Source organism: Lepisma saccharinum, chromosome 4 (assembly GCF_977018435.1).
Source record: "Lepisma saccharinum chromosome 4, izLepSacc3.1, whole genome shotgun sequence".
NCBI lineage: Eukaryota > Metazoa > Arthropoda > Insecta > Zygentoma > Lepismatidae > Lepisma > Lepisma saccharinum.
Genome location: NC_139232.1, coordinates 75,201,440 through 75,226,606, shown reverse-complemented (window position 1 = coordinate 75,226,606; position 25,167 = coordinate 75,201,440). Strand labels below are relative to the sequence as shown.

Genomic DNA, 25,167 nt, shown 5'->3' with positions numbered 1-25,167 from the left:
AAGTGTTCCCCTGTGCTTAGCACCACGCCATGAAGGCGTATAGGGGGTGTGGGGGTAACGCCCCACACTTTCTTGATCCGGTCGTGAGTGGGGGTGATGTGATCAGCATCACGCCCCTGACCGCCTTTACCCCCCAGGGTTTCCCCCAGGTACCCATGTAATTCGATGCTGGGTGGGCGCCGGGGCCGCCTTCCATCGTTAGAAAAGTTCCCGGATTTGAACCGGCCGGGGATCGAACCCGGGACCTTGAACATGGTAGTCAGACGCGTTACCGACTGAGCCACCGTGGCCAATTTAGCGAATTTCATATTTCCATTGTTGGCAACACTGAGGGCCTACCTCCAGGATAAAATGAAGCCTTCACTGTCCAGCGCTTCGGGGGCTGGAAGCCACAACAAATACATCGTGGGTTGAAAGACTCTTCAGAAGAAGAAGCCTGGCGATAGGTTAAAGTAAAGCCAAACATACACTAGCGCTTTTCCCCATGGTCATTATGTGAGAGTGAAGCATCAGTCACATTTGCTAGTCGATTATTTCCAGTGTTTTAATTTGGGCTTCGGAGATAGCCTAGCTAGCCTAGAATATATACGTGCCTGATCTGGCAACAGGAGTACCACGTGAGGACTTCTTCCATAGCAACCAACAGTTTCAGCCTATATTGTAAGAAAGAAAGAATCAACCTCCTACATTTCTTCATTAGATATGAGGACCTTAGTTCTTAACAGGCATGGCTGATTGACATACATGGGCCACATTGGAAACTCTTCAATTCTTCTGACATTGCTCTGAGACATGTGTTGTTCTGTGCTTGTGCATTTATGCAAACATCATGTTTGCTCCAACTGCTGACTCCAAAGGATGCTCTACTGACTCGGTGGACCAATTTGCGACTACTGATTCACACTTAGCAAACTGCTCCATCCAAAAAGCATTCTGATGTCTGAATGCTATCTTCTCCCTTACTGAATACAAGGAGAGTATATATAGGCCTTGAGTCAAGCAAGTTCTCGGTACCACTCGGGGGTGGGGGGGATGGGTTCTCATGATTTTTTGGTAAGGTTAGGATGCCTAGAGATGGAAAATATATGATAGCATGTCATAACGCTTTTCCTTCTGTGTGTTATCACTCTGCTTCCAAGATACATTGATGTAAATGGAAAGTTTTGATAAAATTTAATACTGTGACTTGTACTATTAGAAATAACAATTTCAGTAATTCTGATATAAATTAATAATGATGATTATAATAATTATACCAATAAAAATATATCAATATTTTAATAGTTTAATTAACAAGTTGGATGGGATTTAACACCATTACTGGATCCCATTGACTATTTGAACATCATTAATGCAGATTTACCTGAGTTAACAACTGAAGTGCGTAGCTCTGAGAATGACAGTAGCAGTCCGTGGACAGTGTTTGCGATCATGAAGGAATGTGGACAAGTGGCACAATGTCTCAACAGCATGATTAGAATCGATGGTGTGGAGAGCCATAGGAAAAACAGAAGCTGGACATACACAGTGAGATGTAGTTGTAGCCTCAAAGAGTCAACACATCATGTGAACATTGGGCCAAGCACAGGGGCGGCCGCTCATAACGACGATACAGATGCCGCACTGCTGTGTGTAACCACAAGTGAACAAACATTACATTAAAATTTATATATTAGCTTTTACATTGTCTGAATTGCAAATATTCCATTGCTTATACAGAGGGGTCCAAAAAAATGTACTCACTGTTTCTAATGCAATGATTTAGAAACAAACAGACTTACACGTACTAATCTCATGTGGATGTGTAGTGTAACTGTTTAATTTGTCGCGGGTAGGTGGCGCTGGCAATTTGCCAGCCGGTCTAGCGTAAGACGCATTCTGAAGGTTGCACAGTGGAAAGTGTACATTCCAAGACTGCTACACGCGATCAACGAAGACGATCCGGATCGTAGGGTCGAATACTGCGAATGGTTTGAGCACATGGTTCGCGAGGATTGAGATTTTGCAGGGACAGTTGTATAGTTTGACGAGGTGCAATTCAAACTTAACGGTACTGTGAACTGCCACAATTGTGTCTACTGGTCGCCCATCGATCCTCACGTTTATGTGGAGAAGGCCGTGAATCTACCATGGCTTAATGTGTGGTGTGGTTTGTCATCGCGTGGTTTGATTGGTCCCTCCTTCTTCGAGGGTACTGTAACCGGTGAGGTGTATCTTGAAGTGCTTCAGTCAAGAATTTTGCCTGCGAACCATGTTTGGCGATGAAATGTTTTACCTGCAGCAAGATGGAGCCCTGCCTCACTACCATCGCGATGTCAGGTCCTACCTGGATGACACTCTACCCGGACAGTGGATAGGTCGACGCGGTGCTATTGAGTACCCACCTCGGTTCCCTGATTTGACACCACTGGACTTCTACCTGTGGGGGACCGTCAAGGATAATGTGTATCAACAAAACCAACTACACTCAATGAGCTACATAAAAAAATAATAGCATCATGTGCTGCCATTATGCCAGATACACTGACTGCCATAGTAAGGTCTGTAGTTCGGTGCCATCGGAGTTGTTTAGAAGTTGCTGGTGGTCATTTTGAACATCTAACATAATTCTCTCTCAGTGTCAAAAATTGTACCCACAAGTCAATTTTGTCAGAAGATATGGACTATCAAACAGTGAGTACATTTTTTTTGGACCCCCCCCTGTATATAGATCATTGGTTAGTCGGTTCTGTATTCAGTCTTCCGCGACAATTGCGAAGTTTGCACGCCACCGTGCGGGGGAATACGCAACTTCGAGAGAAATCTGGTGGGGCGCCATCCTCCCACCTTACGAGATGTAGAGCATTCTCAGATGCATCCGCGAGGGGTAAGAGGCGAGGGAACTGGGGGAATAGCATGTGTGAGATCTGTTCATTGGAGGACGGAGGGTTTGTAGTCAGAAACCCACCCCCTAGGCGAAACTGGCCCTCTCTCTGGAGAACGGTGAACAATGAAGAGTTGCCAGAAGCAGTGAAGTTAACAGAAGATATAAAATTACCAACTGTTGAAAAAAAATAATTCTGTATTCCATAATCTTATTCACTTATGACATAAGAGTAGAGCAATAAATAATGCAATTTCCAATGAGGAAAGATAATATCGGTAACTGAAAAATTACGGACTCTTGCTTCATTTTGGTTATTTACCATCTCTTTCTGCTACTTTTCGGTAATCACGACAAGGATGAGTGATGATATAATGAAATTGGAGGGGCACTCACAAGGAACACACATACCCATGCCGGGATTCGAACCCAGGAGCCCTGGCTTTGTAATGCGGTATGCTAGCCACGGAAGTCGGCTATAGATTCTTGTTACTCGCAAAATTATCGCATATGTGTATTGTATTTTTTCTGAGTTTAGTGGAAAGTAAATTGGATTACAATAATGTGGAGTACATCATGTAGATTAAATTACATGTTTTGATCAGTACTTTTGAAAAAAATCCTGATAATGTGACAAAGTTGCCCAATTTCTTTTCAAGCCGGCTGTTAAATAAGTTAGAAACTCATCATCTAAACTCACCAAGAGCCGCTACAGAAACTTGTGAACTACAAATTTCTAAAAATTTGGCAAAATTGTCTGGCAACCCCGAAACAAAAAAATGACTGAATGGGAAGACGATAGTATTGACACTTGTTTCTTCGTTTTCCATGGAAAAGTGAAGCTTTTTCGGTAGTTGTGTGCTGTAGTTGTACATTTGTCGCGATGAACAGTGTGGAGAAATAGTTGGTGCGAAGTTTTTCTACCAGAAGTCTGAGAAGTCTGGATGAAAAAATAAACATAAAAAACCTAGGCCTAATTTGAATCTAGAACAGGTGTCCAAGAAGGGAGGTCGTAAGTTCACTCACAAATTTCGTGTTGAAGGACAGAAGGATAAATTTCAGTTACAAGCATATCTGAAGAATATTTCTGGTAAGTTTGAAGTTTTTGCTGTAGAGTTTCTGGTAACGCAGATATCACCTTTCCAGTGAGATATTTATTTTTGTGCCCTACTTGTATTTCACATATCAATTAGTCATGTTGGACAGGAAACTTTTTCTGCGTAACTTTTTTACTAGAAATTTTCATGATCAATGCACGTAAATATTCGTCATTGTGCTTATCAAGTTGTGTAAAAATTAATATCCCTTCTTCTAATTTTCCCCTCTGTTAACTAAAAAAATGCTACGACTAAATCTATTAGAATTATATTTCTTCTTCCATCTTCTTCGCATTACTGTTAAATAATTATTAATTTATTATAATATGTGCAAATGTATAAAACATGATATTTGGAAAACACGAACATATCAATTTCTTATCATGTTGGCTGTTCATCATTTAAACTCATATTACTTACTAGAAGAGCAAATTTGTGAGCTATCGCCCCTCCACTTCGGTTCACCACGAGCTGCCACTGGTCAAGCAACTGTAGGGTCTTTCTCGTACTTGTACTAAAGCATACTCTACTGTATCTGCTCTTCTAATGTTCTTTCAGTTGCATAAACATCGGTTGAACATGATTTTCATCTCATTTATTCTACTCCTCTCTTGATGCCCTAATTGTTTGCACAGCGTACTTTAAAATTGAGAGACTTGCGGATATTCTGCCCATTAAGAAAGTTCATGACCCAATGGATATGACAGAAACTGTCTGTAATATATCCAAGATGAAGGCAGTAGACAGCAATGGCAGGTCAATTACCAGAGAAAGCATTATTTGGTCAAATTTTTGTGACAGCACAGAATCAGAATCTTCAAATGAACCTTCTCTTAGGGCCTTTATCACGAGCTTTAGCAACTTCAGAGGGTCTGTTGTGAAAGATAAAACAAATCTCCTTTAGTGACATACTTGCAGAAAAACATTATCCTAGGGAAATACCTGGAAATTCAGCTTCGGTGATTGATGGTATTGTCCTTGTTCAGAGAGTAAAATAAGAGGAGTCAAACTTTGGCGAGGTGGTTGTATCTACCTTGTCCATGAAGGAAATTGGAGTCCAAGAATCGATTGTGTTTGATATGTAAAATGAGACAATCAGAAGGAAATATCTCTGACACCAGCAACAGAGCATCTCATCTTCCCAGATTGTCAGAAAGTGAAGAAAATCCCTAAGCCACGTAATGAATAAAACAACTCTCATTGTATTTCTTGTTAATGGATGTAGGAAACCAGAGCATTTAGTAACATTTTTTACTAAAACACTGTTCGTGAACTGTAGAGATAAATGATTCAAAATCACATCTAAAGGGAGCCCCAAAGTGCCCGATCTCAACAGTACACAAAGAAACAGATGGTCATTAGTTAGAGCATACTGCACATGCTGCTAATGAGGGTTTTGACGAGGTAATGAGAAATTGTGAGACGCATGTGTTTATTATGTGTATTATATAATTAACATTCCACGAAAGAATCATGGCTAAATTGTTTCTGAAATATAGTACTAAAATACCCATGCTGGTCTTGACATTAGGAAAATAGCTTCAATTCTTAGTGAAAATGTTTGTCCAGATATGATATGATAGGTTTCCATACGCATTTGCAGGAAAAGAAAAGTAAGTGCATTGAAAAATCCTTTCTGTCAACAGACATACACAAGAAATATTATCGCAGCCACAGAGATGAGTAATGGACGAATTGGAAGAGTTCTCGTGCTTGCTGTAAGCACCAAAATCTTCGGTACATTACGTGAGTGACTAGGGATGCCATCTATTCTGTGCAAAGAATGGAGAAAAATACATTTATTAACTTCCACCTGGGAGGAACTCTCTCAAACCAACATGCCTAACATGGGAATTATCAAGCTGCTATAAGCAAGAGATGCCTTCTGAATGATCCACATGCATCTAGTCCAATACGGAGAGGGTGGACATTGAAAAACTACGATGGAGCAGAGCAGCTGGTAGTGGATTGGAAGGAGTGGCAACCAGCACCTCAAACTGTGTTAATACTGCAAGCTTGCAACTCTATTAGATGCTTCAAACTGCCAAGTGTCTTCTGTCTAAATAACATCGAGTACACTAACAAGCGCAGATTTCCATCATGTAAAAATCAAAGATTGATGACATCTATTCAGAAGATGATGATGAATGTAAATAATAAAATTTTGTTTTTGTTCAATCATAACATACATGCCTATGTAAAATTTAACAACTATTATTATTGGAAATTATAAGTAAAAGGTATGCATTTAATCTATGTCAGTATACAAGGAATACAATGAAATTATTGATATTGATATTATTAATAATTATAATTATTGTAAAATAATATTGAATGTAATCAGTCTGTTCAAATTAAAATTATTTTTTCAAATATTGTGATGAATTTTTATGCTATTTATAAAGAAAATATGAAAAGCCATTATTTTTCAGCTATGGTTGCTAATCCAATAATAATAGAAGACAGAATGCAAAGAGTTATGACATGCTATCACACATTTTCCATCTCTAGGCATCCATACCTTACAAAAAAATCATATGAGAAACAATCTCCCCAAGTGGTACCAATGGCCTAAGTTTGAGATCCTGGCTCATGGACTAATAAGCCTGTAGAGACATCCAGCGGTAACCTTGAAAATCATCTGGACATCTAGCTTTAAAGAGATTGAAGAGTGGTAAAAATAACTAAAATAGAAATAGAAATGAACCTCTTCAAAAATATCCATTCACGTCTCACATTCTGTCTTTATGACATACTGATAGGTACAGAGAAAAACTCCCCCTTTTATTCTTACTTTCTTTCCAATTTTCAAAAGGATTTCTAACTTTTATGTGGCGTATAAAGTTTGCCATACCAAAGTTGGATATATAAGTGGTAGCCATTATAAACACCAATCATTTGAAATTTATGTTATTTTTCTAGGTGACAGAGGAATGCTTCATGGAAGATATTAATAACATCTTAAGCAGTGGAGAAGTTCCAAATCTCTACAAGCCTGATGAATTTGAAGAAGTGAGTATAATATATTTTTATCTGTATTGCATGACTATGTTCTTGAACCAGGAATACCTTTGTGTCAAATACAAACTTTCAACTTTGAATTTCCCTGTTTACATGAATGTTGTTAATGAGAAAGTTTATAGGTAATTGTACTATACTGTAATCATTGTGAGTCTTCTAAAAAAGGAATAATATGAAAATATATAATAAATGCAAGTGATTGATTTAGTTTATTTTACTTCGCTGTTCTGCCACTTTTGGCTAATTGTGAAGATGAGGATGAATGATGACAAGATGGATGAAGGGACAATTAAAAACATTTAGGGACAACATCACACAAGCCCTATGGAGGATTATCCTGGCTGTGAGTCCAGGCGCCAAAGCCTCACGAGTCTGCAGAATGCAGTTCAGTTTGTACTACATGGAAGGGAAGTTGACATTTGGGTGCCTTCTAAAAGGGTCACCTTTACAACCCTAATCTGCAACTACCTGTTGAGATAATAACATATATTCACATATTAATGAGTATCTATTTGAAAATACATGCAAGTTCTTTGTGCAACATGTACATGCAACGTTATGTTGTCCTTTCTTTATTTCACAGCACAAATTAATACATATCAGTGATGCTGTGATGCTGCTTCAGTGGCTGAGCACATTAAGTGAATGTGGTTTTATTTGTTGTAATTTCTATTATTTACTGTAACTTTTTTACCACTTTTTGCTAATTTTGACAATGAGGATGAATCATGATAGACAAAATTGATGTTCTGATACTCACAAAGAGCATTGAAGCCCAGGCTGGGACCTGAACCTGGTAACATATTTAAAGTCAACCACTTGACATGCTAGATCACTGATTCAACTTGCAGATTATCACTTTCTTTCCAAGCGGCAGTCCTTGCTTCCATATTTTCATGTATTTTCCTTGGAACTTTTTAGCTGTAACTGCAAACAGTACAATACACTGATTTATGATTAAAATTAGATTGAATAAGTTGACAATAATAATAAAGAAAAACTCCTTATGCCACGTGCTGTCAAAGATATTTTAGTCCACAACACAATTGGTGTTGCGGCTTTTTTTCTCATTTTTCATCTCTTGACCAAACCTGTTTATGGCTCCCAAGATAGAGTAAAAAGGTTGGGCATATTTTTAAATGTTGGTTTTTTTCATGCTGTTTATGTGTTTTGTGTTGTGGACTAAAATTGAAAAAGTTTTTAAATTTAAAATGCACATGAAGTAATATTCATGTACATTTTGTATTTGTCTTCTACATTTTAGATGAAAGGCAGACTGTCAAGTATTGCTCAGAAGGAAGGTTTGAATTTGATAACAACAGAGCAGCTGTTTGGATTTCTCATTGAAAGAGTGAGAGCCAACCTGCATGTGTGCTTATGTCTGAGTCCCATTGGAGAGCCATTCAGGTAAAGTTATTTAGGATATATTCTTTATTCATGATGGTTGTGGTAAACACGGTTTAAATTTACTTACATGAAATTTAGAAAATTTTGCACTTCCGCAATTGTACAATTTAATGGTTGAATCCTATTAATTTTGACGATCCACTGTCTTCATTCACAAAAGGGTGCATCGTTTGAAGTGGAGATGGTACCGCATCACTGCATTGTTTGTTCCCGGGCGGTGGTAGTTTACTTACGTGAAATTTAGAAAATTTTGCACTTCCGCAATTGTACAATTTAATGGTTGAATCCTATTGCTTTCGAAGATCCACTATCTTCATTCACAAAAGGGTACAGCGTTTGAAGCGGAGATGGTACCATGTCACTGCATTGTTTGTTCCCGGGTGGCGGTAGTTGCAATTTCTCCCGTTCAGCGGTGCTGGTGCACGCATCCTGGTTTGCGTCGTCTGCTTCCTGTTGTCACCGCATCTTTTCTTTTTCAGGTCGGACATCTTTCTGAGGACAGGGTGCCAGGTCGGGTGTGACTGTCCATTGTCCAGGTTCAGTGCTGGTTTCTGTTGGATGATAGCATGGGTTTCTTTGATAGTGTTTTCTATGACAGAGCTGGTTGGTTGAAGTATGGATATGGAGGAGATGGTGTGGTTAGTGGAGTGGAATCAATGAAGGGTAATCAATATGTCATAATGGGAGAAGGGCAATACAGTGACAAAATGCATGCAAAACTAAACTCTGGTGGCTACAAAAAACTGAAACTTGACCCCACAAGCAGATACAATACAGCCATCCGCCGAGCCATAGAGAACTGTGCCCTCCATCAAGAAAGTGACAGGAAGAAACTAAGGAACACCCACCCCAGGCTTCCCTGTGCATAGGGCATACCAGGAACCCCTCTAAGAATCATAGTGGCCGGCTTCAATCAACCCAGTGTTCACCTGACGAAATGGCTCCTCCAGAAACCGACCGCTCACAATGACAAACTTACCTACTGTCTAAAAAACAGCCTTGAAGCAAAATAATTTGTGACCTCTTTCGTCAAAGCCAACAACTGCAAACTAGCCAGCATAGTAGTAGTGGATATGCACTCCTCCATTCCAATCAGCCTTGCACTTGACTCCACCAGAACATGGCTCCTTAGCAATAGCACACCCTCATTTGTAACAGATGAAATTTGCAACCTGGTAAAAGCCAGAGTCACCCACAACTATTTCCAGTTCGAGGACAGTTTCTTCCATCAGACAGGAGGCCTAGGGATGGGCAACATCCTTTCTGCACCCCTATCCAACATCGTACTGCATGTGGCTGAGAAGTCAATACTCACCCAACCAGAGTTTGCTCATATAAGATACAGAAGATATGCCGATGACACCCTAGTCATTTACAAACAAGAAGAGGACCTAAACCATATCCTAACTGCCCTCAACAACATTCACCCTAACATAAACTTCACCGTTGAAAGGGAACAAAGTGGCCACCTCAACTTTCTCGACCTCAGCATCCGATAACACCAAAACAAATTCATCACATCCGTTTACAGGAAATTAGGTTCGGGCACCCAGTACGTCCTTGCAAAATCCAACCACCTACCAAAACAGAAAGCTGGGGTATGGATGAACTTTTACAGAAGAGCCTTCACACACAGCTGCACAGAAGATGACCTCCATGATGAAATAGCATGCGTAACTGAAATAGGCCTAAACAACGGTTACACCGAGCGCCAACTATCCATGTGGTGTGCAAAAACAGAAGCCCAGCTCAGACACCCAAGAAACAGAGATATCCTGAACCAAAATTCTAAACTCAAATGGATCGCTTTTCCTTACCACCCCACCACATCTGGCAAATTTGCCAAGGCCCTCAAATCTTTCAGCATCCGAGTGGCACACAAATTAATTCATGAAGACTTTCTTTACCAATCGTGGGTTTAAATGTCTCTTCTTTGCCAATCTGTGCATTACAGTCACCTAACAGAATTTTCATATCATACTGAGAAAATTTATCAAAGGCCTGTTCTAACTCTGTATAAAAATCATCTTTAGTATTATCATCTTTATCTTCCGTTGGTGCATGTATGTTTATTAAAATAATTTTCCACCACCTACCCTGTAAAACAGCATGTGATATACTATCATTAATAAATTCTACTGTTTTAAGAGCCGAGATAATTCTATTATTTATGAAAAAGCCTGTTCCAAAATTATGATTTTCAGTACCACCATAGAAAAAAGTATAATCTTTAGTTTTACAATTCCCTTCTCCTGGCCACCTAACTTCCTGGACAGTTACTACATCTAATTTAAACTTAAGTATCTCATTAACTGTACACTGAAATGCCCCAGGCCGGTAAAGGCTCAGAACATTCCAGGTGCCTAATTTAATATCCTTATTCCTAATGTAGATCTTATCCTTAGTCCAGGGACCTCCCAAAGTAGTCCCTGCCCGGAGATCCAAATGGGGGACTATTTTACCTCCGGAATATTTTACCTTGGGAACATCCATGGCCTCATATTGCTGTTTCTTGACATGTCCTTATACAGTGCAGAGTTGTCAGCTCTACACCTAACCCCCAATATGAATGGAGGACCGCACCTGTCGTTGGTCAGGAGATCCCTTGGATCTAGCTGGGAGGATCACATTGTAGTCCACCAACCATACCCCACTTCTGCCGATTGTGGGATGCTCATAGAGCCATGACAGGACAGCTCTGTAAATCCCATTTATATCATTCATTGCTATTGCTAAGATTTCCTTTTTTTTTTTTTGGTAGTTTTCTGGAACTTTCGTTTTTGTTCTAATTTAACGTATTAACAATACATTTTAATTTGTTTTCTGTTGAATATATTCAGGTTTTCTTATTTCCAATAATTTCTGCAACATTTAGTTAGCCTTCGAATCAGAATTTATGCGTTATCACAAAAAATGCAAGTGTCCAGTTTTTTTTGTCCAGCAGTGTATAATATATATGCCTTGGTTTTATAAAGTAAATGTCTAAACTTGTAGTTTCTGTTTTAAAGCAAAACCCATTACAGTCACAGGATTCCATGCATTAATTATGGAGAATAATTAAACAGAGCTAAATTTTACCTTTACGTCATGGAAAAGATTTAAATTTAGTTCAGATCGAAACATTTTGTGTTTAAAAAATAATAATTACATTTTAACTGCAGATACATGAAAGTCATGTTTCATCTAACTGTTTTTGATTAGTAGTAAATATCTGTATTACCACAGCAGCTATCTGATGAAAAGGTAAGGTAAAAGGTGAAGTTCCCCGTGCATATAGCATCATGCCATGAAGGCACATTTAGGGGGGTGTTGAGGGTAGGGCTCCACACATTCTCAAACATTGGTAGGGCTCCAAACATTTTGGTGGTGATGTGATAAGCATCATACTCTGGTTACTTCTACCCCACAGCGTGACCCCCAGGTACACATTGCTTTGAGGCTAGATGAGCCCCAGAATTGCTTTATGTGGGAACAAGACCGGAAAGAATCCAAGCTTAGATCACCCACCCTGGGAATCAAACCTGGGTCTCCCGGATGGCAGTCAGATGCCCTACTGACTAGACCACTGTGGCTCTTATGTGATGAATAATGAAATAAAAAATAGATTACATTTCTTCTGTGGTATTTTTTTTAAATGTATCTAAATAATATATATAAAGTAACACACAATTATCTTTGAAGCCACAATAAAGGTTCCTCTGAACAGCTAATATGAGAAAACACTCAAAAAGCTACATTGTTGGATTTAATTTTTTGAAATTTAAACTTTTTGTTGTATTTTACAGAAACCGGATAAGACAGTACCCAGCATTTGTGAACTGTGCTACAATAGACTGGTTTACTGAGTGGCCACAGGAGGCATTACTTGAGGTGGCTCAGAAATATCTCATGGATGTGACTCTCCTTGAAATACCTGATACCACAAAAGAACAAAGAGACATGAAGGTAATTTCCAGATTTGTATTTTTATTAGGGATGGGACCACTTAATCAGTACTCTATCGGTATCGGCTGATATAGGCATATCGGTAACCGATTATTTTACCGATCCAATATATCGATAAATATCTTATAATTTAGTGCAAAATTCTGCCATTTTGTTGTAATTTTTATGGATAATCTCGATGCCCTACTTTCTAAGAAAGCAATTGTCTAAATATTCAAATTCTTTTGCACTGCAGTCACCTCGAAACACACATTTATTAAGGAGATCAATGAACATTTCAGGTTCTTCAAGGACTATTTCTAATTTTATATCGAATCGGTAGAATATCGGTCATCGTTATCGGTAAATTTTAAATCGGTACTTTAACAGTATCGGCCAATATTTCATATCTGGCCATCCCGAATATTGATTTCTGATTTGCTTATTTTATATTGCTTTTTCTACCTACGAGGGGGTGCTGAAAAGTTCGTAGCCCAACCCAGAAGGATTGCACGTGGAATGATGAAACTTTACAGTTTTAAAAAACATATCGTGGTATGTACACATGCAAATTTTCCTATTAATAGCGGAATTGTTATTGTGCTTTTCAGGCCCCTGAAGTGATCATGTGTGCCCAGCCAGCGAATTTCACAAACATCGAGATCAGAGCTGTCATCAAATTTTTGTTCCACCAAGGAAAGTCGCCGAAACAGATTCATGAGAAAATCAGTGGAACACTTTGGGACTCTCCTCCATCATATGCAGTGGTGAAAAAGTGGGTGGCACAGTTTAAACGTGGCGATTTTTCAAGAGATGATGCTCCACGTGCAGGAAGACCAAAAACAGTGACTGTCCCCAAAATCGTGGATGAAATTCATGACCTTATTCTTGAAAAGCGCAGAATCTCAGCAAAACGTGTGGCAGAGATTATGGGCATTCTCGGGAACGCGTTGGTACCATAATTCATAATGACTTGGACATGCGCAAGCTCTCGGCAAAATGGGTTCCCAAAAATCTGTCAGCAGATCAAAAACGTGAAAGAGTGAGGACATCAAGGGTAGTCATTGCCCATTTTGAACGCAATGCCGACCAATTTCTGTCACGGATATTAACCATGGATGAAACATGGTTGTACCACTACGATCCTGAAACGAAACAACAGTCAATGGAGTGGCGGCACTCAGGTTCCCCTCGCCCCAAGAAGTTCAAGAGGCAGAAGTCGGCTGGGAAAGTGTTTGCAACATTCTTCTGGGATAAGGATGGAGTCGTACTCACAGACTACCTGCCCAAGGGTCAGACATTTAACATAGAGTATTACTCTGCATTACTCACAAAATTGAAAGACAAATTGAAAGTGCAACGCTGCGGAAAAATGAAAAAAGGAATTCTGTTCCTGCAGGACAATGCCCCTGTCCATCGAGCACTGCAAACACAACTGACATTGCATGATCTAGGGTTTCAATGTCTAGATCATCCCCCCTTATTCCCCAGATCTAGCTCCGTCAGACTATTTCCTATTCCCCAAACGCAAACAACACTTGAAAGGACACCATTTTGGATCTGATAAGGAGGTGATTAGTGCTACGGAACAGTGTTGTGTGGAACAGCCTTCAGAATTGTTTTTCACTGGTCTGCAAAAAATGGAGCACAGTGCAAAGAAATGTATTGAACTTCGGGGGGAGTATCTAGAATAACTGTAAAATTTCATCATTCCACGTGCACTCCTCCTGGGTTGGGCTACAAACTTTTCAGCACCCCCTCGTATATAGGTTAGCTGTAATTATGAGTATGAATGTTGGATTTTTTTAATTCGTAAGGGAAGGAATAATATGAAACATGAAACTCCTGTATCTTATTTATATGTACAAGTGAAAAGGAAACGGAGCCTGGAAGCAGTAAAAATAAAGTGAAACATGATTTGTGCTATAAAGCCCACCATTGGTACATGGTGTTCCTCATATCATCCCTCCCATGGAGATGATGTCATTTTAACTATTTTGAATTGGACAGCCATCTAACCCATGATCATTTGCTGCAAGGGCTGGACCCTTCCAATGTGGTGTGTATGTAATGTTATTTTAAGTGTTCTTCATATTGTCATCAAATGTGCCGATTTTACTTTCCTCAGATAAACTTTTAACCTTCCTAACTGTTGGGAGATGATGACAATGCTTTAAGAAATGCTTTTAGCTTTTTGAGAAGAGCAGACCTCTTACACTGTTTCTGAGAAAATTTTTAGTGTCTCCTAAACTTTTTAATGGTTACAACCGTGCATTTTTAATCTCTCCCAAGGAGATCTTTCTTCCCCCCTTTTGACATTTAAGTTGAGAGTTTTAGATAAGAGGATTTTTCCTCGTATACTTTGAAGGGTTCAAAATGGTCATGTGTGCCGATGCACCCAAATGTTTCAATTCATTCATTCATTCTTCCATTCTATGCTTGAAATGAGGAATTAAGATGTCTGATTTCTGTTGCATCATGACATCTATGTAACACTTTAGTTTCAGTGAAAAGTTGCATAATGTTGTATATTATGGATATCTTTAATTTAACTAACCACTAGCCACAAACACAAGAAAATGGTTCATTACGAACCATAAGCTGCAAGTATTCTCCTCCTCCTCTGGCCTGCCCAGAGGATAATGATGGTGATGATTACAATGCTTCTGGAGTTGTGATGTGGCATTAGGTTCCACACCCTTTTGCTTAACTAACCCATTTGAGAAAAGATAGACAATATGACACAATTAAAAATTAGTCATATTTCACCCTAATGCTTCATTAAGGAAGAATAGTGCAGACTTGGCTAAGGTGTCATAATACTCTGGTTTATTCTTAATATAAAAACTATTATTATTATGAGACAGGGAAAATAGTTTTCTATTTTGACAAAGATGTTCAATTTGTATCATGTTCCTCTCCAGTAACAATGGTATCAAGACATTATTTATTTCTTGAACTTAGATGCTGCATCAGTCAACCATCAATTACCCTCAGTTTTCTTGTTTCAGGTTAGAATAAGGAATTCAATTGCCCTGATATTTGCTAACATTCATCGCTCTGTCTGCGAAAATTCAGCCAAGATGCTATTGGAGATGAAACGCCACAACTATGTTACACCTGTGAATTATTTTGAACTTGTGTCAGGATACAAAGGGTAAGCTTTCATTCTTGATGTCTTTACATGAAAATTACCATTGTTATGCAATCATTAAAGCATAACATAAAATTGATATAATTTATATTTGTTTTTGGCAGACAAGCCAGGTAATTGTAAAAATCATAATGCAAGGTTCCTCTTCAGGATAGGGTGTACATTGTAGGAATTTGAGCATGATTTTCACCAAGGGGTCATTCCATATACTATGGTTCCCCAGAGGAGTAAATGGTTGCTAGACTGTGTGTTCTTACCCTCATATTTGGCAGTGCAAAATATATCTGATTTGATTTCTATTATTTTTTGTTTGAGTGGTGGCCATTTTTCTTCTATTGTGCATGCCAATTTTTCTATTTCAGAACTTTGCCGAAATTAGATTATCTCAGCTATTGTTACTTGTAGAGACCTGGAAAAAAGAACGTTCTTTTCACGAAAGTCCAGACTACAATTTCAATATGTAATTTGCAATCGATCTTTAATGCTGAAATTTCAGAATAATTTCAGATTTTGATTTAAAAAGAAAATAATTTTGAAGACAATTTTTTTTCAGCTGTTATAATTCTGTAATTTGACTTCTGGGGAGACACAAATGAGTAAAAGCTACAGATGTGAAGATAGATTTTGCACTTACTACTTTGATCTGCACAGAGTATTAAATTTTACAATTTTTTCGTTTTTCCAAAATTTCAGGGCTCAGCATTTGTTGGGCCACTAATAAAATATTATAATTTTCTTGGCAAAAAAATTATGTGCAATCAGTGATAATTAATTGCAATAACATAAATATGTGAAGACTTGCATGTGTTTTACAAGGGTCGTTCAAGGTTGATCGGGATTTTCATACGTAAAAAATCTATGAATAGCTGGATCATGATGAAACGTGCGGGTGATGTAATGTATTCCTTCGCGAGTAACTTGCATGACGTATTTCGCGCATGCTCAGCAGTTGCAGCGAACATGGCGGCAAGCAATGTGTCTGTGGCTGTGGAGCAGCAGTGTGTAATCAAATTTCTCGTGAAGGAGAAAGTGAAACCAGCTGAGATTTTCAGACGATTGCAAGCACAGTATGGTGAACAAACGATGTCGCGGACAAGAGTGTACGAATGGTGTGAGCAGTTTCGCGAATGACGGGAGCTGGTGACAAATGAAGCGCATGGACACATTCGCCCGACTGCAGTCACACCAGTGAATATCGCACCTGTTGAGCAAATGATTCTTGAGAACCGGCGAGTAACAGTGCGGGATATTGCTGCCGAGGTGAATATCAGTGTCGAGAGTGTTAAAACAATCATTCACGACCACTTACGCTTCCGCAAAATCTGTGCAAGGTGGGTTCCCCGCCAGCTGACATTCGATCAGAAGTGGACATGCAGGACAGTCTGTGAACAGCTTCTGAATCGGTTTCGAGCAGAAGGTGATGAATTGTTGCAATCCATCATCACGTGTGATGAAACATGGTTGCACAATTCAACCCCAGAGACCAAAAGACGCAGCATGGAGTGGTGGCATAAAGGTTCCCCGCCCCCCAAGAAAAGCAAAACGCAGCCGTCCGCTGGAAAGATCATGGCAAGTGTCTTCAGGGACATGAAGGGCGTTATCCATGTGGGTTTTCTGGACAAAGGGAGCATGATTAATGCCCAGTATTACTCCACATTGTTGAGTGGTGCTGTACGAAAGTCCATTCGCAAGAAAAGACCTGGGATGTTGTCTGGAAATGTCATTCTTCTCCATGACAATGCCCGCCCTCACACGGCCAATGTGACAACAACAACTCTGGCCGACATGCGCTGGGAAGTTCTGCCCCACCCCCCCCCCCCTACAGTCCGGATTTAGCTCCCAGTGATTATCATTTGTTTGCACCCCTTAAAGACCATCTGGGAGGGAAGAAATTCACGACAGACGAAGCACTGCGGAGCGATGTCCTCCAGTGGCTACGACAACAACCAAGTTCTTTCTATGCCAAAGGAATTCGGGAGCTGCCAGAACGATGGCAACGGTGCCTCGGCGCGCACGGAGAATACTTTGAAAAACTGACATAGTTTGGTGTTTCTTCTGCTACCTATTTCCTCTGCAGAAATAAAAGTCCCGGTCAACCTTGAACGACCCTTGTATTTATGTATCTGGTGCACAGTATGATTCTTTGTATATTTATGTTACTACAAAAAATATGATGGAACAAGGAGTCATCTTTGAATGAACATTCATTTTATTTTACTCTATATATGCACATACCTTGACCACTTTTCTTATTAAACAAAAATATTTATTATTTCCTTCTGTACCTTTTACTTAAAAAATCGTTCATATGCTTGCCACAGTACTTTGCATCAATATACAAGATATTGATTCCACTTACACCTGTCTCTTCCTGTTCCATTCCAAGTTCAGCAAGATCACCCTCTGCACAATGACTCCTTTGTAGTTCAACTACCACATTCCAAATGAATGCAGCAATCTGTTGAAACACTCAAATCCTTATGCAATTAGAAATGACAAATTGCAATAAAGTGTGCATGTTCTTAATTTAGCATGCAACGAAATATAGCCACAGAAAATTATTTTACCTTAGCAACCAGAGAAGACACAGTTGGAAACAGAGTTACCAAATTTAGGTCTTTTCATTACACTTTTTCAATTTTACAGTTTAACTGTCATAAAGTAAAGGTTGATAACATTTACTTCTATTGCAAAAAGTAGCTCTGTTACAGTTACTTACTTTTAAAAGTATCTGGTTGGAGTTAGAATTCCTAAAAAAAGTAACTGTTACTTGTAACTGCATTATAAGTAACTAATTACTTCCAAACACTGGTGTATCCATACATTCAAACATGCATATATCACACACACACATACACTCGAAAATTGACACAAAATAAATTATACTGAAGTCATAGCTCTGAAGAAATTTGTTATTATAACACTTTCTTTGCGATGTTTTGCAGCATGGTTTATTAGTGACCCCTGGTGAAAGTTTCAACTTGTTTACTTCATTCCAATGGCAGTGAGGTCCCTTTATGTCAAGATGTGTTACAGCCCTTTGCCTGAATGAAACTGATTTGTTAAGTTAATACATCAAATCAACATCAAGTTCTTGGTGAAACTTAAGTCAGGAATACAAATATTCTATATGTGGGCTAATGCTTATGAGGAGGCTTGTATGTCCACAATGCTTGTGTTTGAATAGTAATGACCATTTTCGGAGGGGGGATGGGTGGAGGAAAAGTTTGGAAGATGACTATTAAGGCTGGTCCTACACCTCAATTTCTGATGACAATATTGCAAAAATTCTTAATATAACCAAACATTATAACATGGATAAACCATGCTCCAATAAATCAGCAATATTACATTACAATCTTGACCATTTTGCAAGAAAAAGTGGGGGAAAACAATCAGAGTTGTGGAGGAATGGATGGTTCTTGCACCACAAGCACCAGCCCACATGGTTTTGTATGTGACTGCGTATCATCCTTAACATTCTTGTGTAGTTTAGTCATTCTACAGCTAGCAGAAAAGTTAGGAATGTGCCAACTAAGATAGAGGTATTGTACATTGTTGGAAGCTTTGAATGGAAGAGGAGAAGGGAGGAGAGTTAATTGAGGGGAATGAACTATGCTTGGAGCAGGAGAGAGAGGTTAAGAGTGTTTGTATGTAGAGAGGGAGTCATTTGTTGTTTCAGAGAGATCGAGAGTGGATCAGTTGTTATTTTGGGGGTTATTGAGAGAGGAAGAGTTGGGAGTGAGCCTGTCGTTTAAAGTCAGGAGGAACATTGAGTTTTAGTCTCTTAACGCTTTGGGAACAGGGAGATGTCATTTAGTGTCAAGTTATCAACAACCTGGTGAATAGACTTTCCATGTGTGTGAGAGATCAAGGGGCACCTACCAGACGAAGTCCACTAGATGAGACAGGTAAATCCTTTCATTAAAAATGACCCTGCCAGTTCAGTCGTAAAGGTATTAAAATCTAATTGTGTGTGCCACCTTTCATTTCAGTGTTAATGAAATTATATTAGTTGTAGATCCTTTTGCATGTTCTATGGAAGCCTAAGCTACGTACTGGGAAGTAACGCATCCCATGCCTCGATCCCGTACCTTTAAGAATGTCTAGTCACCATGATTCAGTGTTACTCATGGTGGTAAACTATACTCAAGAGTGTTGTTTTACGACTGTATTCTTGTGCTTGTACACCCAACTTACCCACCAGATCTTCTTCCATATGACTTTTTCTTGTTTCCATAAATCAAGTGTACTAAAGAGCAGATGACTTCCAGCTCCTTTGCCAACATTGACAGTGTCAATGCAGGCATGTGTGACAGCAGATGAGAACTAGTTTGAAGTGGATATAAACTTTTGTGTGTGTGTGTATAATTTTAAATAATGTAATTTACGAGGTAATTATAATTATTGTAAACTATTTTTTCAACTATTATTACCTATATTGCCATTGCAGCCTGTTGTATGATAAAAGAAGAATAATAGGGCAAGCAGCAAGCAAGCTAAGAAATGGTTTGTGGAAACTAGATGACACTAGGCAAAAGGTGGAAGTGATGTCTCTAGAACTGGCAGAAGCACAGGTGAAAGGCAAGTATAGTGCTATTTTCCAGATTTGTAGAAGTCTTCCTCTGGCCATCTTCATGAAATCATCATGTGAATATTAATACATCTTTCCTTCTGTTATATTGGAAATGCTTCCAATAGGATCTCGACAGTCATAGCTACTTGTGCCGTGCAAACTTGTCAACCGTTTCATCCATAACACATCGTGAAACATTTTCTAGAGTGAACATTTGCTAGCCACCTGAATTCTGAAAATTATTTTGAGTTTTTGAGACCTAAATCTGAAGAGGAGAGTGGTGTAGTTCCTGAAAGCTTCACATCTCTCACAGATCTCACTTGGTTGACAATTCAAAAGGGTTTTCTTCATAAACACATCCATAGTAGCAATACATGCACATGTGTAATAAGCCCATTCAATTTAGCTCTAAATGTGTTTGGAAATATTCCTATGTGAATTTCCATTTTGATATTTTGTGTTGCCTATTTCTAAGTTAATTGCAGTGACAAGCAGAAGATTAGAAAGTTTCTAAAGAATATAAAGAGTTCAGTTCCTTCCTTCTTAAAAAGAACTTGCATCAGTATCGTATAAAGTCTAAGAGGGGGATCGTTGACAGGCTACGAAAGCCTGTGGTGACACGCTTGCTAAATGAGAGGAACACAAAGGGTATGGGGTTGACACCCCCAATAAATGATAAAAAACCTCTCACGACGTGCAAAGGGGGCTGGCCCCGTGAAATGAGAACAACACTCACGACACTTCAATTGACTGGTCTGGCAGGGGTGTGAGAGAATGAAAGACAAGGATATAGGAATGTTCCTTACCTGTAGAACTCGAAGTGAAGATCTACTCGCCGATCCATTGATGAAACTCTCCTGAAATAAAACTCCTTTTGATAGCGCACTACTCCTCGCTGTAACTCCTTTTGTAACGTTTGGTAATCCGACTTTAAGTCAGAGGCAACAACTATTTACGCCATAACTTTCTTAGTACAACTGTTTGTATAATTCCGAGGTACAACTGTGCATGCGATAGATTTTTAGATAACGACTGGGGCTGAGAAATATTCTCCCAAGCTATTTATATGAAATTCAAACTTTTGGCCCTTGGGAGACTGTGTCTCTTGCTACCGGCGTTTTCAGCATAAAGCTGTGTTTGCATTATCTTTCCTGCGATTCCGGAAGAATTCGTATGTCATTTGCTTGAAAGAAGCTCTTTCCAGCTTCTTTCATACTCGGGCCCTTTTTATGAGGTGATTAGATTATCGGGGTATGGTTCCAGTCATGACTTCGGCATGATATGGTATACAGTTCTTAGAATAATTAATTTCATTTGAAGTATTTTTTTTTTTATTTTAAATTTTTGTACTAGCATTTTTTTCCGTCACTTTTAGCTAATCGCGGACATGAGGATGAGTGATGATATGATGAAATTGATTGAAGTGATACTCACAAAGAACATCCATGCCCAGGCTGGGAATCGAACCTGGGATCCCTGGTGTCGTAGCATGTTGTGCTAACCACCCTGCCATGGAGTTTGGCCCCATTTGAAGTAAATAAAAGGTAACACCATGTGGTGTGTCTTCTTACTAGTTGCCTGTCTTTTCTACTGCTGATAACATACGATTAGTTAAGTATTAGCAATTACTGTGAACCCTATTGAGTGAAAAACAGAGCAGAATTATCTCTACTAAATAACAATAAGTTCCCTCCCTCACTATGGCTGTGCGGTCGAAGGCACCATGCTTTGGGCTCTGGCTACAGAATGCATGCAGGTTTGAGTCTCCTGAGGGAAGCGTAACAACTTTGCTCCTGAGATTTCGGCCTATTTATGAAACTGGTGACCACCCATTAACGTGAGGAAATTTGGAACTACGAGTAAGTAGTGTAACCCGGTCATGGAAATCTACAACAATGACTGGGGTTTGTTTGTGCTGACCATATGATCTCCCAGCTCGGCAGGTGGGAGTGAAGTCAACAGTTGGTAGATAGGCTCTGGCCCTCATAGGCTGTTGCACCATGGGTTATATAAATAACAATAAGGTTATCAGCTCTTTAGCTCCTGCAAAGTCACTTGCATCTCTCAGTGTTGTCAAAAAAAAACTAAGTATGAACAGTAGACACACACACACACACACCACATATGTATGCAGTACAGTGTAAATACCATTCTTCTAATTATTTTCTGCTCCATATCTTTTTGTTTAAATTCACTGCTTGTCAGGAGCCTGTATCTCTTACAACTAATGTAATTTCAGTGGCTGAATTTACCCAGCAGTGTGAAGATTATATTGTAGTGATTCAGCAACAGACAAAAGAGGCAGATGAACAACAGCAGGAAGTTGCATTAAAAAGCATAAAGATACGGGAAGAAGAAGTAGCATGCAAGAAACTGGCAGATATTGCCATGGCAGATCTTCAGGAAGCTATGCCTGCTTTGGAGGAGGCTGTGAGGGTACGTAATTAGATAGAGAGTAAATTCTATACAACAAGATATTACTGGTCCTGATATATATTCTCTTTGGAATGGGTTTTCTTTTTATTGATATTTGTGGGATATATTTGGTTTTAACACAGTATTTCAACTGTTTCAAATAGTTTCCCACAGGTAAGGTGACAAGGATTCTAAATTTGATGATGTACTTTGGTCAAGTTGGTGTTGATTCTTCTTCTTAGCATCCTGGTTATCTTACATGATGAAGATCAAAACAGTTGAAACATGTTAAAACTGAATACATGTGCAATAGAAATATCAGTAAAAGTAGTTGGGTAAAAATCACATATTATTTATTCATAAGCATGCTGGCACAGGGTGTGTAAACTATACTCGAAAGTTTTTAATTTTTTTATATTTGTATGTTCCAATATGTCTCTTTTGCCATTTTTTACCATTAGAAGCTAATGACCACTGGGGAAATGAGTCTTGAATGCATATACGCTGGGAGGAAAATGAGAGATGGGATCACAGAGCCAGTGTTGCAATGAGACTGGGTAGGGGATTAGTTGACACATCTGAATATCATAAATCAGAATGATTTTTGTGTCAAACAAACATGGGATGATGTCATAATAAGGCTGAACTGCAAAATGCTATATATGGTAGAATGTAGTCCTTAAGACAGGAAAACATATCTTGTGCTTCATGTGTTGAAAATTAGAACTTGCTCTGTTTCTAGTCTTGTGCAAGGATCATGTTTCATCTAAACCTGCATTTGAATTATAAAGGGTGACCATAAATCTGGAACCAGTGGGAGAAGTGCTGAACAGTACATTTCTTTAATGCAAAACTTGCTCCACATGTCCACCACCATCTCAAGAAAATTCCTCAAATGTTTCAATCCTGCTTGCCATGAAATGATCCTGTTGATCTCTCGAGATGTCTCTTGTTCAACTCCACCATTATTTTCCTCTGCATCCACTCCTCTTGTCCACAAAGAAGAATTATCTTCATTCAGTTGTCTTTCATCAGAGCCATCGCTCACTTGAATCAGAAAACAATACAGCCGTTGGTTCCAGACTTTATGGCTATTCTGTAGATACATTTTATAGATTACTTGGTTCCTTATCTACCCTCTTCTATTAGAAAGTGAACTTCTAGTACAAATATGAAACTTGTGGATCAATATGTACTACTGCTGTAACATCTTAGATGCAGAGAACATTGATTTTTTTTCCTTTTGATCAGGAGCATATGAATTCCTTATTTGTGCAATTCTGATTATTCATCAGCATATATGCACCTGTATTACCCTGCATCACAAGTATCATAGTCCAAAATTAGGGGAGGAGTTTGTAAACACTACAATTTTGTTGGTTTTATGAATATACACTGTGTGTCCATAGATGTCAAATAATATATTATACTATTTGCAGTGGCAACCTCAGTGGTAGCGTGGTTAGACTAGCATGCTACAATGCCAAGGGTCCTATGTTCAAATCCTGGCCTGGGCATGGGTGTTCTTTGTGAGTGTCCATTCATCGATTTCATCATATCATCACTCGTCTTCATCTTTGCAATTAGCCAAAAATGGCAGAAAAGTGAAGTAAAATAAACCAAATCAATCAGTCACTATTCGCATTGTTTTCCCATTTTTCAGGCACTGGATGCTCTTAATAAGAAAGATCTATCTGAAGTAAGGTCTTACGGCCGGCCTCCAGAGCGAGTTGAATTGGTGATGAGTGCTGTCATGGTTCTGCTTAAGAGAGAACCTACATGGCAAGAAGCTAAGAAGGAACTAGCAGATCCTAACTTTCTTAATAGAGTGAGTATTTATTTCTCTATTGTTTTGAGCATAGTTAACACGTGCTGATGTGTATTTATTATTATTAAAATTCTTCAGGATGAAAACGACTACTTAGAGTACATGTTAGAATTTTTTTCTCAAATAATTCCTCAACATACACTTCTCTATGGAATATATTTGTGCTGTTGCTTTCCTAAGCAACCTTAAAAGTACATCAGTCATCAGAAGGTCCGTAATTTTAATTTTGTGTAACTTTTGTATCTCTCTATTTGAATGTTTTAACTGAAACATACTCTAGTTATGGTTGAATGGAAGAAAAGGTATATACCTTAACTTCAACAAAAAATTAAAGAATAAGCCCTCCCTGATGCTACAGTGGTAACGTTGTTGCCTTGTAATCAAAGGGTCCCATGTTCAATACCTGATGGAGGCCAATAGTGGTTCGTATCCCATGTTAAACTGTAGGCCCAGTCCCAATTAGTCTATCTGGGTGTAAAGTGAACTTAAAAGAAAACTAAAACAAAAATATGGAACATAAGTAAATATTCATCATAATGAAAATTTATTGTGTGATGTGATGTAACCTATTAAAAATTGGAAGTTAAAATTCTCTTACTATTAAAATTCTCTGTTTCCATAGCTTAAAGAATTTGATAAGGATAACATTCCTGATAAAGTATTGAAGAAAATAGGGACTTTCACAGAGAACGAGGAATTCCAACCAGACAAAGTAGGGATTGTGTCACAGGCAGCAAAATCTCTGTGCATGTGGGTTCGTGCTATTGAAAAATATGGAAAGATATATAAGTAAGTATTAAACATTATTGAATGCAGTTTCATGTCAGTGTGCCATTTTATGTTTATCAGTGGTGGTACAAATTATCAGTGGCGTAGCGTTAT

At 38.7% G+C, this 25,167-nt stretch overlaps 1 protein-coding gene across 1 annotated transcript in view; it reads left to right on the top strand.

The window, feature by feature from the left end:
• Positions 1–25,167, top strand: part of kl-2 (dynein heavy chain 2, axonemal kl-2) — a 373,042-nt gene that overhangs the window by 240,345 nt on the left and 107,530 nt on the right. The window contains exons 59-66 of the mRNA XM_083120771.1: positions 6,883–6,972; positions 8,246–8,388; positions 12,174–12,333; positions 15,324–15,469; positions 19,920–20,050; positions 22,282–22,478; positions 24,121–24,285; positions 24,908–25,074. Of these exons, the coding sequence (XP_082976897.1) occupies positions 6,883–6,972; positions 8,246–8,388; positions 12,174–12,333; positions 15,324–15,469; positions 19,920–20,050; positions 22,282–22,478; positions 24,121–24,285; positions 24,908–25,074 (1,199 nt within the window). The remainder of the gene's footprint in view (positions 1–6,882; positions 6,973–8,245; positions 8,389–12,173; positions 12,334–15,323; positions 15,470–19,919; positions 20,051–22,281; positions 22,479–24,120; positions 24,286–24,907; positions 25,075–25,167) is intronic.